This window comes from Alosa pseudoharengus, unplaced genomic scaffold (genome assembly GCF_046254945.1).
Source record: "Alosa pseudoharengus isolate Yale_2024_CS ecotype anadromous, Long Island Sound unplaced genomic scaffold, YU_APseudo_1.1 YU_APseudo_1.1_scf_20, whole genome shotgun sequence".
In the NCBI taxonomy this organism is placed as follows: Eukaryota; Metazoa; Chordata; class Actinopteri; order Clupeiformes; family Clupeidae; genus Alosa; species Alosa pseudoharengus.
Window position 1 is genome coordinate 5507443 of NW_027468664.1, and position 18791 is coordinate 5526233.

Below are 18791 nucleotides of genomic sequence, written 5' to 3' on the forward strand. Positions count from 1 at the left end.
TTGTGTGTTTGTGGTCTGGCTTATGTAAAATTGGATACTTACATTAGTTCACATGTTTACAAAGAAGTTACGGTGTATTAGCCAAGTTTTAACCAAGTTTATTAACTTAACGAATCAATAAATATAATACTATGATCTATTTAGGTCCTTGAGCAAGGCACCTAACCCCTCACTGCTCCCTGAGTGCAGCTGTAGCAGGCAGCTCACTGCGTAGGGATTAGTGTTTGCTTCACCACACTGTGCTGTGTGTGTTTCTCACTAAATCACAGATTGGGTTAAATGCAGAGACCAAATTTCCCTCACAGGATCAAAAGAGTATATATACTTACTTATCTCACCTCTTTGTGATGTGAATTTGCTTGCAATGCCAGCTGTTCCCACTTCTGGATTTCACACAGTGGTTTATGTTTAACATGTGTAATGAGGACTTTTGTTGTTCTACAATTCTTTTGGTCTGTCATGCTGTAATGAAACGGATGATAAAATGAACTATTTCAAATTACTTCTTCATGTATGAAGAGACCTTGTCTTTTCGTGAATGTGCAATGTCATACAAATTGAAATCAAAGTGTAATATTGAAAGTTGATGCTGAAATCCACATGAAAGCACATTCTCCAATTGGAACAACTCTACATGCTTTATTAGAATAGCTTGTAAAGTGTCACATCAATGGTGAAAGTACATACCCTTACCTACTGTAGGTAACAGAACACAAAGCCAGCACTTCTATTGATATCATCCTCATGAAAGTATACAATATATTAGGCAGCTATTTGCTATTTACTAACAAAGTTCCATTAGACATATTTGTTGTTCAGCTACAGTACACCGAGATTCCATTCCAAAACTTTCGTTAACCTTTCGTAGAAGCTGACTATGGCCAAAGGATTTTTGTTTACTTTGTTCTCACAGCTCTGCCACTTTAACTGCGACTTTGCTATGTCCTTGATGCACCCATCATCCGTGAGTTCATCTAAACGGCATCGGAGACGCTGATCATTAATCTCCCTCCTCCAGGCTCCCCACGCTCCGGGCAGGGCAGGGCTGGCTCGGTCTCCAGAGCCCCAGGGCGATCTATGCAGGTCTGCCTCCCATCCGCTGGGGCTCCCTGGGGTCTGCGCAGGGGGTCTCTGTGTCAGTGGGTGTCGGAGTAAACCTTACCGCCTCCCTCCCCACAGCAGTCTCCGGTGCAGAGTGTCGGCTGGCTTATTGATAAGCTCTGTCAGGAATTTTTGCCTGACTAAGCACAGGTCTCTTCACAGCAGGGGAGCCGGGCTTGCTACGTGGCGGAGGTTCTTCCCAATCGATCCGCGCTCGAGCCCCAAGCCCCTCCCCACTCGGGTGCATACTCAGACACACACACACAAACGCGATCCGTCTCCAGCGTCGCACCCCTCCTCCTCCTAGTCATCTTTCAGGAGCTGGCTCTGGACAACAGTGCTGCTGCCACACTGCAAGGACGGGAGCCCCACACATGATGCACCGGCGCAATGCAGCGAGCCGAGCAGACAGCAGAGGCCCCCTGCTCTCCGCACAGCAACCGCACCAAGAGGTAGGGGCTCGTTCCACTCGCTACCTGTGTCAGCACTCTCACCTGGCTAGCACACAGAGCCGCAAGAGCAGCTTAATGTAAGTTTCAATGTCTAACAGAGTTGGGATTTAAACTAGTGAAACTATATGTTCCTTAAAAATACTAAATCTGTTTGCTTGTAGCTCTGTTTATGCTGAAAACGGAGTAAACGGAGGACCTGTAGTTCTTTAAACAGGTTTAGTCAGGCTGCTTCTTCTCTTGGTTCTGTGTAGCTCCATAATGACTTGGATTTGTTTGGAACAGCACAGTTCTGTGGCAGTAACTGCACTCCAAAACAATGACGTTGTCTAATTTGAAACTTGAAAGTATTACTCACCACATGAGGGACATTCTACAATAATCTGTCATTGTCATGCAAGAAAATATATTCAAAACACATAAAAAGTTAAGTCATGTCCCCCATTTGACTTCAACGCCTTAGAGATGGCTGCTGAATACTGCTGAAATGGTGAAGAAAATTATACCACATTAACTCTCTCTTCTAGTTCGGTTGGTCACTGTGCTATAAACTTCTTGGAAACAGGTCCGCCATCTGGTTCCTTCTTCTGTTTTCAACAACTGACCACAGCCCCACCACCACCCTCCCCATCTGTGTGTGTGTGTGTGTGTGTGTGTGTGTGTGCGTGCTGACACAGCCAGGTGGCAGGCAGAGGTTTTTGGCCTGGGTCTTTACTGCAGCATCTACTCCCCCACCTGTCCCACCCTCGTTTACTGCTGCATCCTGTGGCCCACCTGTCTGAGTCGTTTGTATTGCAGCAAACTCCTGATGGCCCTCGTTCTCCATCTGCTAACTGTGACTGAGCTCTCTGTCTTGTGTGTCTACACATGGAGCCTCTGTCCCAGTCTGATGCCAGCCTCTGTAGATAGGCCTGAGTTCACAGCAACTGAAAAGTTGACAGTTAACATCAACATTTAACATTTCTCTCTCATGTTTTATGTGCTCAAAATTAGATATTTAAATGGGTTGACTCTTAAATAATTCTGTCTGGTTTAAGTTGATGTTTTTAACTTCCTGTAGAAAATACAGTGCCACTGTAATAGGACTAATCTTGTGTTCATTGGTATGCGTCTAATTATCTAATATCATTGAATATTCACACAATGAATTTCCATGGCACTTACTTGGTAAGGTGCATTATCAGGTAGGAAAAAATATGCTATAAGCAGCTAAATAGGCCTAGGCCTAATTCACATACAGGACACCATAAACATCACAATGCCAAATTCCAATCCAATAGGCCTACAGTGACAAGACCTGCACGACACAACTCTCTTCCTCATCCCCAAGACACTTGCTTGGGAACAAACATGAAGAAAGCATAACGTTAATTTGGCACTTTCATCTGACTGCTTTGCTCTGGTCTGTGCTGATCAATATGCTGTGCAACTCATATCATTCCTTGTTTTGCAGAGGTATGCGAACTGCTCCAGACTTGAGCCCAAGGCGCCTGTCCGATATTAGCCCACAACTACAGCAGCTGAAGGCCCTCGTTGTTGTCGTCGATGACGATACTAAAGAAGAGTTGAAGTCGTCCCGCTCCGTGGAGACAATCAACAATACGTCAATCGAAGAGCGAATACTTAGAATTGCTGGCTACTATGGCTGCAGTGGTAAGAGTAGTAGGCTAGCCTACTCACTGATCAAAATAACAGGTCTCTGATAGGAGATACATGGATAACTCTACAGAGTAGGCCTATGCATTTCTTTTTCCTGGTTGGTCTACCTTGCCTGGGTATCTTAATATTAAACGTCAATACTTAATATAAAATTCTGTGGCAACTGCACAGTAACCTGTTATTGTTTTGCCAGCAATTTATTAGCTAACACGTACCGTGGTAAAGTTGGTTTTATATTGGACGTTGGATATTCGACACATTCGAAAAATCTATTTAGCACTGACTACGAGGGTCGAGTTTGTGTCAAACCAATTTTAATGTGTTTAAACAAGGCCTGCCTATATTACACAAAGCTTCTTTTGTCCAAAAACCCATGTTTTGATTTTATGAATTTTTTAGGCTGATAAAAGATTTCAATCTATTATGCGGCTTCACCTTTTGACTTACCCATACTAAAACACATCTCCTGAACTCGGCTTACTGCCCTTTCTAGTACACAAAGCTTCTTCTCCCCTAAAACCTACTCTTTGATTTTATACAATTTTTAATGTTAAATGTTTCAAATCTATTATGCGGCTTGCCCTTTTGACCTACCCATGTCAAAACACATCTGGTGAACTCGGATTACTGCTCTATATAGTACACAAAGCTTCTTTTTCCCAAAAATCCATTCTTTGATTTTATAAATATTTTTTAATGTAAAAAAAATGCTTTAAATGCTTTAAATCTATTATGCGGCTTGACCTTTTGACCTAACCATGTCAAAACACATCTGTTGCACTCAGCTAACTGCCCTACATAATACACAAAGCTTCTTTTTCCCAAAAATCCATTCTTTGATTTTATAAATATTTTTTAATGTAAAAAAAATGCTTTAAATCTATTATGCGGCTTGACCTTTTGACCTAACCATGTGAAAACACATCTGTTGCACTCAGCTAACTGCCCTACATAATACACAAAGCTTCTTTTTTCAAAAAAACTCACTCTTTGATTTTATATAAATTTTTTACTATTCAAAAATGCTATAAATCTATTATGCGAATTGACCTTTTGACCAACCCATGTCAAAACACATCTGCTGCACTCAGTTAACTGCCCTACATAGTACACAAAGCTTCTTTTTTTCAAAAACTTACTCTTTGATTTTATATACATTTTTTACTATTCAAAAATGCTATAAATCTATTATGCGGCTTGACCTTTTGACCTACCCATGTCAAAACACATCTGTTGCACTCAGCTAACTGGCCTTCATAGTACACAAAGCTTATTTTTTCCAAAAACTCACTCTTTGATTTTATATTAATTTTTTACTTTATAAAAATGCTATAAATCTATTATGCGAATCGACCTTTTGACCTACCCATGTCAAAACACATCTGCTGCACTCAGCTAACTGCCCTACATAATACACAAAGCTTATTTTGTCCAAAAACGTACTCTTTGATTTTATATAATTTTTTTATTATTCAAAAATGCTAAAAATCTATTATGTGCCTTCACCTTTTGACCTACCCATGTCAAAACACATCTGTTGCACTCGGCTAACTGCCCTACATAGTACACAAAGCTTATTTTTTTCAAAAACGCACTCTTTGATTTTATATTATTTTTTTACTATTCAAAAATGCTATAAATCTATTATGTGCCTTCACCTTTTGACCTACCCATGTCAAAACACATCTGGTGAACTCGGATTACTGCTCTATATAGTACACAAAGCTTCTTTTTCCCAAAAATCCATTCTTTGATTTTATAAATATTTTTTAATGTAAAAAAAATGCTTTAAATGCTTTAAATCTATTATGCGGCTTGACCTTTTGACCTAACCATGTCAAAACACATCTGTTGCACTCAGCTAACTGCCCTTCATAGTGCACAATGCTTATTTTTTCCAAAAACTCACTCTTTGATTTTATTTAATTTTTTATTATTCAAAAATGCTATAAATCTATTATGCGGCTTGACCTTTTGACCTACCCATGTCAAAACACATCTGTTGCACTCAGCTAACTGGCCTTCATAGTACACAAAGCTTATTTTTTCCAAAAACTCACTCTTTGATTTTATATTAATTTTTTATTATTCAAAAATGCTATAAATCTATTATGCGGCTTGACCTTTTGACCTACCCATGTCAAAACACATCTGCTGCACTCGGCTAACTGCCCTACATAGTACACAAAGCTTCTTTTTTCCAAAAATGCACTCTTTGATTTTATATTAATTTTTTATTATTCAAAAATGCTATAAATCTATTATGTGCCTTCACCTTTTGACCTAGCCATGTCAAAACACATCTGTTGCACTCGGCTAACTGGCCTTCATAGTACACAAAGCTTATTTTTTCCAAAAACTCACTCTTTGATTTTATATTAATTTTTTACTTTATAAAAATGCTATAAATCTATTATGCGAATCGACCTTTTGACCTACCCATGTCAAAACACATCTGCTGCACTCAGCTAACTGCCCTACATAATACACAAAGCTTATTTTGTCCAAAAACTTACTCTTTGATTTTATATTAATTTTTTATTATTCAAAAATGCTATAAATCTATTATGCGGCTTGACCTTTTGACCTACCCATGTCAAAACACATCTGCTGCACTCGGCTAACTGCCCTACATAGTACACAAAGCTTCTTTTTTCCAAAAATGCACTCTTTGATTTTATATTAATTTTTTATTATTCAAAAATGCTATAAATCTATTATGCGGTTTGACCTTTTGACCTAACCATGTCAAAACACATCTGTTGCACTCAGCTAACTGCCCTACATAATACACAAAGCTTATTTTTTCCAAAAACTCACTCTTTGATTTTATATTAATTTTTTACTATTCAAAAATGCTATAAATTTATTATGCGAATCGACCTTTTGACCAACCCATGTCAAAACACATCTGCTGCACTCAGTTAACTGCCCTACATAGTACACAAAGCTTCTTTTTTCCAAAAATGCACTCTTTGATTTTATATTAATTTTTTATTATTCAAAAATGCTATAAATCTATTATGCGAATTGACCTTTTGACCAACCCATGTCAAAACACATCTGCTGCAATCAGCTAACTGCCCTACATAATACACAAAGCTTCTTTTTTCCAAAAATGCACTCTTTGATTTTATATTATTTTTTTACTATTCAAAAATGCTATAAATTTATTATGCGAATCGACCTTTTGACCAACCCATGTCAAAACACATCTGCTGCACTCAGTTAACTGCCCTACATAGTACACAAAGCTTCTTTTTTCCAAAAATGCACTCTTTGATTTTATATTAATTTTTTATTATTCAAAAATGCTATAAATCTATTATGCGAATTGACCTTTTGACCAACCCATGTCAAAACACATCTGCTGCAATCAGCTAACTGCCCTACATAATATACAAAGCTTCTTTTTTCCAAAAATGCACTCTTTGATTTTATATTATTTTTTTACTATTCAAAAATGCTATAAATCTATTATGTGCCTTCACCTTTTGACCTAGCCATGTCAAAACACATCTGTTGCACTCGGCTAACTGCCCTACATAGTACACAAAGCTTATTTTTTCCAAAAACTCACTCTTTGATTTTATATTAATTTTTTACTATTCAAAAATGCTATAAATTTATTATGCGCCTTCATCTTTTGACCTACCCATGTCAAAACACATCTGTTGCACTCAGCTAACTGGCCTTCATAGTACACAAAGCTTATTTTTTCCAAAAACTCACTCTTTGATTTTATATTAATTTTTTATTATTCAAAAATGCTATAAATCTATTATGCGGCTTGACCTTTTGACCTACCCATGTCAAAACACATCTGCTGCACTCGGCTAACTGCCCTACATAGTACACAAAGCTTCTTTTTTCCAAAAATGCACTCTTTGATTTTATATTAATTTTTTATTATTCAAAAATGCTATAAATCTATTATGCGGCTTGACCTTTTGACCTAACCATGTCAAAACACATCTGTTGCACTCAGCTAACTGTCCTACATACAGTAGTACACAAAGCTTTTTTTTTTCCAAAAACTCAGTCTTTGATTTTATATTAATTTATTACTATTCAAAAATGCAAAAAAACAAGCTACCTCTTTGTAGGTAGACATACATCATTTATATTTATTAAGTTAACTATATTTTGTTTTCCATCCAAAGTTCCATTTGGCTGTGTAAATCAACTGGATTTTTTTTAAATTTTCAATAAATGTATAATATAGATTTATAGCATTTTTTGATAATAAAATATCTATAAAATCAAAGAGTGGGCTTTGGAAAAAAATAAGCTTTGTGTACTATGTAGGGCAGCAGATGTGTTTTGATATGGGTAAGTCGAAAGGGGAAGGCACATAAAAGATGTATAGCATTTTTGAATAGTAAAAAATTAATATAAAATCAAAGACTGCGTTTTTGAAAAAAAGAAGCTTTGTGTACTATGTAGGGCAGTTAACCGAGTGCAGCAGATGTGTTTTGATATGGGTAAGGCGAAAGGGGAAGGCACATAATAGATTTATAGCATTTTTGAATAGTAAAAAATGTATATAAAATCAAAGAGTGTGTTTTTGAAAAAAAGAAGCTTTGTGTACTATGTAGGCAAGTTAGCCGAGTGCAGCAGATGTGTTTTGATATGGGTAAGTCGAAAGGGGAAGGCACATAATAGATTTATAGCATTTTTGAATAGTAAAAAATGTATATAAAATCAAAGAGTGCATTTTTGAAAAAAAGAAGCTTTGTGTACTATGTAGGCAAGTTAGCTGAGTGCAACAGATGTGTTTTGACATGGGTAAGTCGAAAGGTCAAGCTGCATAATAGATTTATAGCATTTTTGAATAGTAAAAGAATTATATAAAATCAAAGAGTGCGTTTTAAAAAAAAAAGAAGCTTTGTGTATTATGTAGGGCAGTTAGCTGAGTGCAACAGATGTGTTTTGACATGGTTAGGTCAAAAGGTCAAGCCGCATAATAGATTTATAGCATTTTTTAATAGTAAAAAATGTATATAAAATCAAAGAGTAAGTTTTTGAAAAAAAGAAGCTTTGTGTACTATGTAGGGCAGTTAACTGAGTGCAGCAGATGTGTTTTGACATGGGTTGGTCAAAAGGTCAATTCGCATAATAGATGTATAGCATTTTTGAATAGTAAAAAATTAATATAAAATCAAAGAGTGAGTTTTTGGAAAAAAGAAGCTTTGTGTATTATGTAGGGCAGTTAGCTGAGTGCAACAGATGTGTTTTGACATGGTTAGGTCAAAAGGTCAAGCCGCATAATAGATTTATAGCATTTTTGAATAATAAAAAATTAATATAAAATCAAAGAGTGCATTTTTGGAAAAAAGAAGCTTTGTGTACTATGTAGGGCAGTTAGCCGAGTGCAGCAGATGTGTTTTGACATGGGTAGGTCAAAAGGTCAAGCCGCATAATAGATTTATAGCATTTTTGAATAATAAAAAATTAATATAAAATCAAAGAGTGCATTTTTGAAAAAAAGAAGCTTTGTGTACTATGTAGGCAAGTTAGCTGAGTGCAACAGATGTGTTTTGACATGGGTAAGTCGAAAGGTCAAGCTGCATAATAGATTTATAGCATTTTTGAATAGTAAAAGAATTATATAAAATCAAAGAGTGCGTTTTAAAAAAAAAAGAAGCTTTGTGTATTATGTAGGGCAGTTAGCTGAGTGCAACAGATGTGTTTTGACATGGTTAGGTCAAAAGGTCAAGCCGCATAATAGATTTATAGCATTTTTTAATAGTAAAAAATGTATATAAAATCAAAGAGTAAGTTTTTGAAAAAAAGAAGCTTTGTGTACTATGTAGGGCAGTTAACTGAGTGCAGCAGATGTGTTTTGACATGGGTTGGTCAAAAGGTCAATTCGCATAATAGATGTATAGCATTTTTGAATAGTAAAAAATTAATATAAAATCAAAGAGTGAGTTTTTGGAAAAAAGAAGCTTTGTGTATTATGTAGGGCAGTTAGCTGAGTGCAACAGATGTGTTTTGACATGGTTAGGTCAAAAGGTCAAGCCGCATAATAGATTTATAGCATTTTTGAATAATAAAAAATTAATATAAAATCAAAGAGTGCATTTTTGGAAAAAAGAAGCTTTGTGTACTATGTAGGGCAGTTAGCCGAGTGCAGCAGATGTGTTTTGACATGGGTAGGTCAAAAGGTCAAGCCGCATAATAGATTTATAGCATTTTTGAATAATAAAAAATTAATATAAAATCAAAGAGTAAGTTTTTGGACAAAATAAGCTTTGTGTATTATGTAGGGCAGTTAGCTGAGTGCAGCAGATGTGTTTTGACATGGGTAGGTCAAAAGGTCGATTCGCATAATAGATTTATAGCATTTTTATAAAGTAAAAAATTAATATAAAATCAAAGAGTGAGTTTTTGGAAAAAATAAGCTTTGTGTACTATGAAGGCCAGTTAGCCGAGTGCAACAGATGTGTTTTGACATGGCTAGGTCAAAAGGTGAAGGCACATAATAGATTTATAGCATTTTTGAATAGTAAAAAAATAATATAAAATCAAAGAGTGCATTTTTGGAAAAAAGAAGCTTTGTGTATTATGTAGGGCAGTTAGCTGAGTGCAGCAGATGTGTTTTGACATGGGTTGGTCAAAAGGTCAATTCGCATAATAGATTTATAGCATTTTTGAATAGTAAAAAATTAATATAAAATCAAAGAGTGAGTTTTTGGAAAAAATAAGCTTTGTGTATTATGTAGGGCAGTTAGCTGAGTGCAACAGATGTGTTTTGACATGGTTAGGTCAAAAGGTCAAGCCGCATAATAGATTTATAGCATTTTTTAATAGTAAAAAATGTATATAAAATCAAAGAGTAAGTTTTTGAAAAAAAGAAGCTTTGTGTACTATGTAGGGCAGTTAACTGAGTGCAGCAGATGTGTTTTGACATGGGTTGGTCAAAAGGTCAATTCGCATAATAGATGTATAGCATTTTTGAATAGTAAAAAATTAATATAAAATCAAAGAGTGAGTTTTTGGAAAAAAGAAGCTTTGTGTATTATGTAGGGCAGTTAGCTGAGTGCAACAGATGTGTTTTGACATGGTTAGGTCAAAAGGTCAAGCCGCATAATAGATTTATAGCATTTTTGAATAATAAAAAATTAATATAAAATCAAAGAGTGCATTTTTGGAAAAAAGAAGCTTTGTGTACTATGTAGGGCAGTTAGCCGAGTGCAGCAGATGTGTTTTGACATGGGTAGGTCAAAAGGTCAAGCCGCATAATAGATTTATAGCATTTTTGAATAATAAAAAATTAATATAAAATCAAAGAGTAAGTTTTTGGACAAAATAAGCTTTGTGTATTATGTAGGGCAGTTAGCTGAGTGCAGCAGATGTGTTTTGACATGGGTAGGTCAAAAGGTCGATTCGCATAATAGATTTATAGCATTTTTATAAAGTAAAAAATTAATATAAAATCAAAGAGTGAGTTTTTGGAAAAAATAAGCTTTGTGTACTATGAAGGCCAGTTAGCTGAGTGCAACAGATGTGTTTTGACATGGGTAGGTCAAAAGGTCAAGCCGCATAATAGATTTATAGCATTTTTGAATAATAAAAAATTAATATAAAATCAAAGAGTAAGTTTTTGGACAAAATAAGCTTTGTGTATTATGTAGGGCAGTTAGCTGAGTGCAGCAGATGTGTTTTGACATGGGTAGGTCAAAAGGTCGATTCGCATAATAGATTTATAGCATTTTTATAAAGTAAAAAATTAATATAAAATCAAAGAGTGAGTTTTTGGAAAAAATAAGCTTTGTGTACTATGAAGGCCAGTTAGCTGAGTGCAACAGATGTGTTTTGACATGGGTAGGTCAAAAGGTCAAGCCGCATAATAGATTTATAGCATTTTTGAATAGTAAAAAATGTATATAAAATCAAAGAGTAAGTTTTTGAAAAAAAGAAGCTTTGTGTACTATGTAGGGCAGTTAACTGAGTGCAGCAGATGTGTTTTGACATGGGTTGGTCAAAAGGTCAATTCGCATAATAGATTTATAGCATTTTTGAATAGTAAAAAATTAATATAAAATCAAAGAGTGAGTTTTTTGGAAAAAAGAAGCTTTGTGTATTATGTAGGGCAGTTAGCTGAGTGCAACAGATTGCTTTAATGCTTTAAATGCTTTAAATCTATTATGCGGCTTGACCTTTTGACCTAACCATGTCAAAAGGTCAAGCCGCATAATAGATTTAAAGCATTTAAAGCATTTTTTTTACATTAAAAAATATTTATAAAATCAAAGAATGGATTTTTGGGAAAAAGAAGCTTTGTGTACTATATAGAGCAGTAATCTGAGTTCACCAGATGTGTTTTGACATGGGTAGGTCAAAAGGGCAAGCCGCATAATAGATTTGAAACATTTAACATTAAAAATTGTATAAAATCAAAGAGTAGGTTTTAGGGAAAAAGAAGCTTTGTGTACTAGAAAGGGCAGTAAGCCGAGTTCAGGAGATGTGTTTTAGTATGGGTAAGTCAAAAGGTGAAGCCGCATAATAGATTGAAATCTTTTATCAGCCTAAAAAATTCATAAAATCAAAACATGGGTTTTTGGACAAAAGAAGCTTTGTGTAATATAGGCAGGCCTTGTTTAAACACATTAAAGTTGGTTTGACACAAACTCGACCCTCGTAGTCAGTGCTAAATAGAATTTTCGAATGTGTCGAATATCCAACGTCCAATATAAAACCAACTTTACCACGGTCTAACACGTCGGTGTACCCCAGTCGACTCTGATGATGATGGATACCATGGCCAAGATTGCCGCGCACATCCACCTGCTCGCGCATCGATCTACGCCTGCAACTTCACCCACAGCATCAATTTTTGCCTTGCATGCGGGCGCACAGTTAGCCTGGTGTCCCCGACATTTCACTCATTACCTCAGGAAGGACAAACAGTTTAGTTAAAGACTAGTAGAGGGACTGTTCATTAGTTCAATAACTGTAGAATATGAATATTCGGTAGACTACACTTCAAATATGATTGACTGCTACATGACTGGTCGTCTGTGATGCTTTCAGTCATAGTCCACACATCAGTCTGAGCTCAAGGTTTTGAAAGTAGGGGTGTTGTCGTTAGTGGATACTGCTTGCAGTCGCTGAGATGGTACTGTCTGAGGTGGCATTCATAGTTGATTAAAAAGTGTGCCAAAAATATTTCTGCAGAGTCACAGGTCTGGCCTGATCCCGTCTCTCACTACTTGCTCATTTGTGTGCACGCTCATGAGCAGATTTCATCCCGTGAGTGAGCAGGGAGATAATCTAGTCACACCCTTTTGCCATTTTCTTCATGAATAGACTGAATTTTAATACAACACCAGGGAGGACTGCAGTAAGTGAAGTATATCTGAGGGACAGACTACTTTATTTTTGTGATTACTTCATTGCAGTGTTTGTTTTGTATGCACTTATCTATAAGAAGTGTTGATATTTCTTATCCGTTCCAGTGTTAATATTTGTGCAGCGCTCAGCATGGGCAGGCTCAGTGTCAGTAGCTGTGTTGAGGGCTGCTTTCTGTAGTGACTTCCCTTCTCGCTTGATAAACTTCAGGGGCAGGTTCAGCTATGCTGGGCTCAGCCTTACATCACTCACTGCCTACTTCTGGCGTTCTTGGGATAACAAACATCGTTTGGCCTGCGCATGGGGACAGTCTGTCTGCCTCCTTGTCATCCAGAGCTCGGATCTCTCTCTCTCGCTTTCTCACACACAAAAACACACACACACACACACACATACACACACACAGAGACACTCAGAGAGACACTTCTCTCTCTCTCTCTCTCTATCATTTAAGTTTAATGTGACAATTATTTTTTATTATAATTTATATCCATTTCTTCCCTCAAGATAATCTTCCTTCAAGTAATTGGTTGAAAGAAATTGCGTGTGTGTTTGTATACAATATTTTGCCCCAGTGCCTTCATGTTATGGGCTAATTTCTTAATTACTGTATATGATTTGTTGGCAGTCAGTTAGGTCAGTCAACCATTCTATTGATGTACAGACAACACATAAACAAGGAGACAGTCCTGAGCTTAACAGTCACCACACATCCTTCTATATCACGTTTCATTTCTCTCTCCCTCTCTCCCTCCCTCTTCTCTCTCTCTCTCTCTGATGGCAGGACCGCGTGTGACCTAGAGCATAAAATAGTGCAATAGTCCTGAGGTTAAGCAGCTGTGTACGGTGTTCTGATCAGTTGTCAGAACATCTTATACAGCATCAGATCAGCAGCTAGATAGGGATACCATGTCGGCACAGCACGGCACTCTGTTTACATTAGATTAGATTGGATTAGATTCAACTCTGTTTTCATTGTGCAGAGTACAAGTACAAAGACAACAAAATGCAGTTTGCGTCTAACCAGAAAAAAAGCAGAAAACGTGATATACAAAGCATAGGCAGGAGGTGCATAAACAGTAGCAGCTAGAAGATATATAGTGCAGTGTAGACAGTAGTATACTGTTAAGAAGGTGGTATGGTTTACACTAATATAAATTAAATAAAGGGGGCAGGCATGGCCTACTGGTTAGGGCTTTGAGCTTATAACCGAAGGTTTGCCGGTTCGATCCCCAACCAGTAGGAAAAATGTGGGGGAAGTGGTTGAGCACTGCTCTACCATGCCCACATCCATGGCTGAACTGCCCTTGAGCAAGGCACTAAACCCCTGCTCCCCAAGTGCCGCTGTAGCAAGGCAGCTCACTGCTCCAGGTTGGTGTGTGCTTCACCTCACTGTGTGTTCACTATGTGCTTTGTGTGTTCACTAATTCACGGAGACCAGAGACCAAATTCCTTGTATACACAAGTATACTTGGCCTAGAATCCTGATTTACATTTACATTAAATATAAATATTCAGTGTATTAGCAGTAACATTATAAGAGCAGAATTGATATGGCTATGTAGTATGAACAATGTATGAACAACATGTACATATATGTACAGTGTAGTAGCAGTAACATTATCTGTGGCTGTTCTGTTTTGTGCACTTAAGAATGGTATTCTCATCTACCGGTACATTCTCCAGAATGCTGACTCCATAAAAAAGATCTCTCTCCCCTCTGCAGGTGAGGAAGCTTCCAACGACAAAGCCCCTCTGTCCAAGCCTGATGAGTTTTCCATGACAAGCAGTGGGTCCCAGGCCGACGTGTCCAAGGCAAGCAGGAGCAGGAAGCTGCGTTGCTATACGCAAATCGTCATGGTGCACATGCAACAGGCTCTGTGGGGCGTTGCCGTGACAATGTGCGTGTGCTGGTCATGGTGCGGCTCCACCCAACTTGCCAAGGTGACCCTCAGGCGTTTGAACGCCCCCCTGACCATCACCTGGTTCTCCACCTCCTGGAACTGCCTCCTCTTCCCCCTGTACTACCTGGGCTACCTGTGCTGCAGTGCGGAGAGGCAGAGTCCTCGGCAGAGGTTCAGGTACAGAGTCTTCCATTCTGGACTAAACATTATTTTTGTGTTTCACCAGTGGGATACTTTTTTGAAGCACTCTGCTTTGTCAAAAATCTTCCTGATGGACATCTAATATCAGATTTGAGTGGAGTCTCTTCTTACCAGAGCCCACTAGTAACTTTGCTGAAGGGTCTTACGATAACGAAAGGTGGTTGATATTTGAGCTGAACAGCCAGCCAATACAAGATATTCCCCTTTCTTCTGTGACCCTGAAGCAACGGATCACACCTTTAATGATGCAGTAGTTACAACATGGTGTATGCAGCGCCTGAAAGCTAGATTTTGACACATGGAGTTTAAGTACAGTTCTTCATGCACAGATTATTGATTACACTTATGATCACATGTAGCAAACTTCTCCTCACATTCCTCTATTTGCCCATCCTGAGTAAACTCAGTGTGTTTCTGCACCGACCTGGTTTTGTACATTTGGAAACCAAACAAACAAACCAAGCCATTTAGCCAATCAACAATGCTGCTTCAGGAACACAGACGGTAGAGATTAGGGGTGGCACATTTAATTATCTTTCACAGACTGCATGGGACATGTCTTTAGCTACCAGCTTCCATAATTTCTTCTATTCAACATCTAAATCTTAAATAACATTAACCATTATTCCATTCTCTCATCATAACAATAATAAAATGAAATGAAATGGTTTCTTAAAAAATCATTTCAGTTTATTCCTGATTATGCATACTGAAACCTTATTTGGATTCATGATATGGCCTTAGTGTAAGTTGGAAGCTGTTGGACTCTGTGTCTCTGTGAGTCTCTGTGAAACCCTGGTATTGACTTGCTTAGATAATAATGCCCTTCTGGGGGTTTAATGGGAGAGAGCTGAAGAAGCTGCCCTTGCCCTCTCTGACCCTGTCCTTTTGCTCAGGAGTTTCACAGGCACATCAGCACTTTATCACAGTTTGAGGTGTGCTCAAATAAAATGTGTGTGTGTGTGTGTGTGTGTGTGTGTGTGTGTGTGTGTGTGTGTGTGTATGTGCGTGTGTGTGTGTGTGTCTGTGTGTCAGTCTCATTTCTTTATCTGGCTTATATTAACATAGCTTAGTGTTATTAATGATACAGTACATTACAAAAAAAACCCCAACATGAATTCTGTGCATGCTCCTGACCTTTGTAGGGAGTGCTGTCGTTTCCTTGGTGATGAGGGGCTGACCAAGCGAGTTCTGGTGGGTCGTGTGGTTCCGTTTGGGCTGTTGTGGACTCTCACCTGCTACCTGTACCTGCAAGGACTGCGGATGATCCCACCCACGGACGCCTCTGCCCTCTTTTGCTGCTCCAGAGCCTTTGTTTTCCTGCTGTCCTGGGTCGTGTTGCAACAGCGCTTTATGGGTGTTCGGGTGAGAGGACGCTCATGTCTGTGTGATGGGGATCACTTCTTAGGGGGACTAAGTTGTTGTAGTTGCAACTAGGAGTTGTAGTTGTCTGTTATTACAGTTTGGGTTGTTTTTTTTGGATCCATGCTGAAGAGCAATGTCTGTTATTCTTTGTTTTTCCAATGGAGTGTGTATTACACTTTTCAGTTGGAAGTGCCTTTGTGTCTGTCCATCCACAGATTGTTGCCGCCATTTTATCCATTGCTGGCATAGTGATGATGACATATGCAGATGGTTTCCATAGCTACTCTGTGTTTGGCATCTCACTGGTAGTAGCCTCTGCCTCCATGGCTGCATTGTACAAGGTGAATGTGATAGTCATGTCAACAATGTTTCACTCAACCACCCCGTTCACATGTACACACACTGCATATACAACATATATAGAATATCTGTATTCTTAAGAATGCTTTCATATTTCACATTGCCTGCCATATGTCCCTCCTTTGTCTTTCTTTGAATTTTGTAAGTCTGCTCATTGCTGCATCTCTCTCTCTCTCTCACTGTCTCTCTTTTTCTCTCTCTTTCTCTCTCTCTCTCTCTCCATCCTCCACCTGTCTCTCTGTAGGTTCTGTTTAGACTCTTCCTGGGCAGTGCTAAGCTGGGAGAAGCGGCTCTGTACCTGAGTGTCCTGGGTGGGGCCAACCTGGTGTTTGTTGGTGTGGTGCCCCTCCTCCTGCTGCTGACTGGTGCGGAGGAACTAGGCTCTCTGGGGGACGTGCCCTGGGCCTGTCTCTGTGGGGCTGCCGCCCTGCTACTAGGTGGGTGATCTTCAAAACACACACACACACACACACACACACACACACACACACACACACACACACACACACACACACATAAACACACATACACAACACACTCTCACACAAACACACACACACACACACACACACACACACACAGCTTTAACAGATACACTGCAGTAGACACAGGCAAAATGTTGTTTCTTAAAGGTTGAGTGCCATCTAAAATTGTAGACATTCAGATCATGAAAAATCATCAAATATATCGTAATAAAGCTGTTGAGTAGACAGAATAATGTTTATTACTCAGTGGATGACTTCCTAACCCAACTACTGACAATATGTAACATTAGAGTAATGTTACAAATTAGTCTTAAACTGATTCAAACTGTGCCGCATGGAACTATTCAAGAGCGCAAACCTCTGCCAAATGTCTTTGTAATGGTTGGCTCCAGAAGCACCTGCTCTTAGGCACATTCTGATTACAGTAATCACCACAGTATTACAGGGCCACTTTTTTTATCTTTTTCCTGAGGTAGTGACTTTTCCCTCCTGGTGCACCGGACCTTTAGCAGGAACATTAGTTTATACAGAGAGGAAAATTGAGTGGCATCCAAACCTAATCATCCCTGTATTCCTTTTGTCTTGTTTTTGAAGTCTTCAACTTCCTGATGAACTTTGGCGTGTTGATAACACTTCCAACTCTGATCTCTCTGGGGGTTGTGCTCAGTGTACCAGTAAATGCTGGTGAGTTCAGTAAAATATTTGTTTTTTTGTGAGCTGAAACTAAGTTGCTTGGTGAAAATACAAAATTACCCAGCAGTAATACTAGTTTTTTGTCAAAATGGTAGTAACCATTAATGGAATAACTTGTCATTTTCATGTACGGTAATGATCTTTTTGCATGTAATAAACCAATGGGTGAATGAGTTTGATAAAAGCTAATTACAGATTAATAGATCATCTTACACAAGTCCACTTCTACACCATTATGTATTACTGTAACCTCCTCTCTGTTGTGTCTAACGGAGCATTTCACGGCATCTCAGTTATAGATCGCTGTGCAAGTGAGGTGCAGTTCAACAGCGTGCGTGTGATCGCCCTCAGCGTTATTGGCGTGGGCTTCCTACTGCTGCTGCTGCCTGAGGACTGGGACCAGAGTCTGCTGCAGCTCTGCTCCGCACTGCACCACTACCAGCAGCCCCCAGGGGGCGCCACAGACACATGCACAGAGACTACACATGTGCTGAAGAGCTGTCCCTCCAAACCGGCATCTGGACACTGACTGAACTCTCATCGAGACTAGCCGTTTGTTAAAGCCATATAGGGCCATGCCTGACAAACATGAAGAAGGGGATTTCTCACAACACGGGAGTAAGATGGGACAGATTACTGGACAAAACAGCTGCTGGACTGCCAAAATAAGGTTAGCAAGAGAAACACTGTAGGGAGGCAGAAATGTTAGCTCACTGCAGGGTGGTAGGGCTCCCATGTAAATAGCTTCAAGTTTGCCTTTAATCCACTCAAGCTGAGTGGGCAATGGGTGTGACCTTGGAATATTCCTGCTGACTGTTTGTTTGAATGCTTATGTTTGTTACATCTGTTGGTATGATGAACATGTTTATAATCTCATACATATAACCACAATGAATTTGAAATGTTTAAAGCTTGGCTGCATTTGTTTGTGCTGGCAACCAGTGTACAAACATTTTTAATGGACTATCCCTCTAAAGTACTGCCTGCAGCTTTGAAAGCACACATATAGTCTGTTGAATGTCTGTGTCGTCTATGGAGTGTCTCTCTTGACCACCTTGCTCAGAGGTTAAGTGCCTCAGATTTAAAAGGCATCGCAGAGTATATAATATTCCCATGGAATTACAGCTATGGTTGTAAACCTTTGTAAGGAATCACAGTATGTGTATTAGTGTACAGAATCATCTACAGTATCATGGTTTACAGCTATATGGACAGAC

General features: G+C 38.5%; 1 protein-coding gene across 1 annotated transcript; it reads left to right on the forward strand.

The window, feature by feature from the left end:
* The first annotated feature begins 3007 nt into the window (after positions 1–3007).
* On the forward strand, positions 3008–18143 carry slc35f3a (solute carrier family 35 member F3a). The gene is made up of 8 exons (XM_076296310.1): positions 3008–3203; positions 12698–12711; positions 14274–14647; positions 15817–16036; positions 16252–16377; positions 16641–16833; positions 17476–17565; positions 17868–18143. The coding sequence occupies exons 1-8, from the start codon at positions 3008–3010 to the stop codon at positions 18101–18103; spliced, it is 1449 nt and encodes a 482-aa protein (XP_076152425.1). The 3' UTR covers positions 18104–18143.
* The last annotated feature ends 648 nt before the right edge of the window (positions 18144–18791 follow it).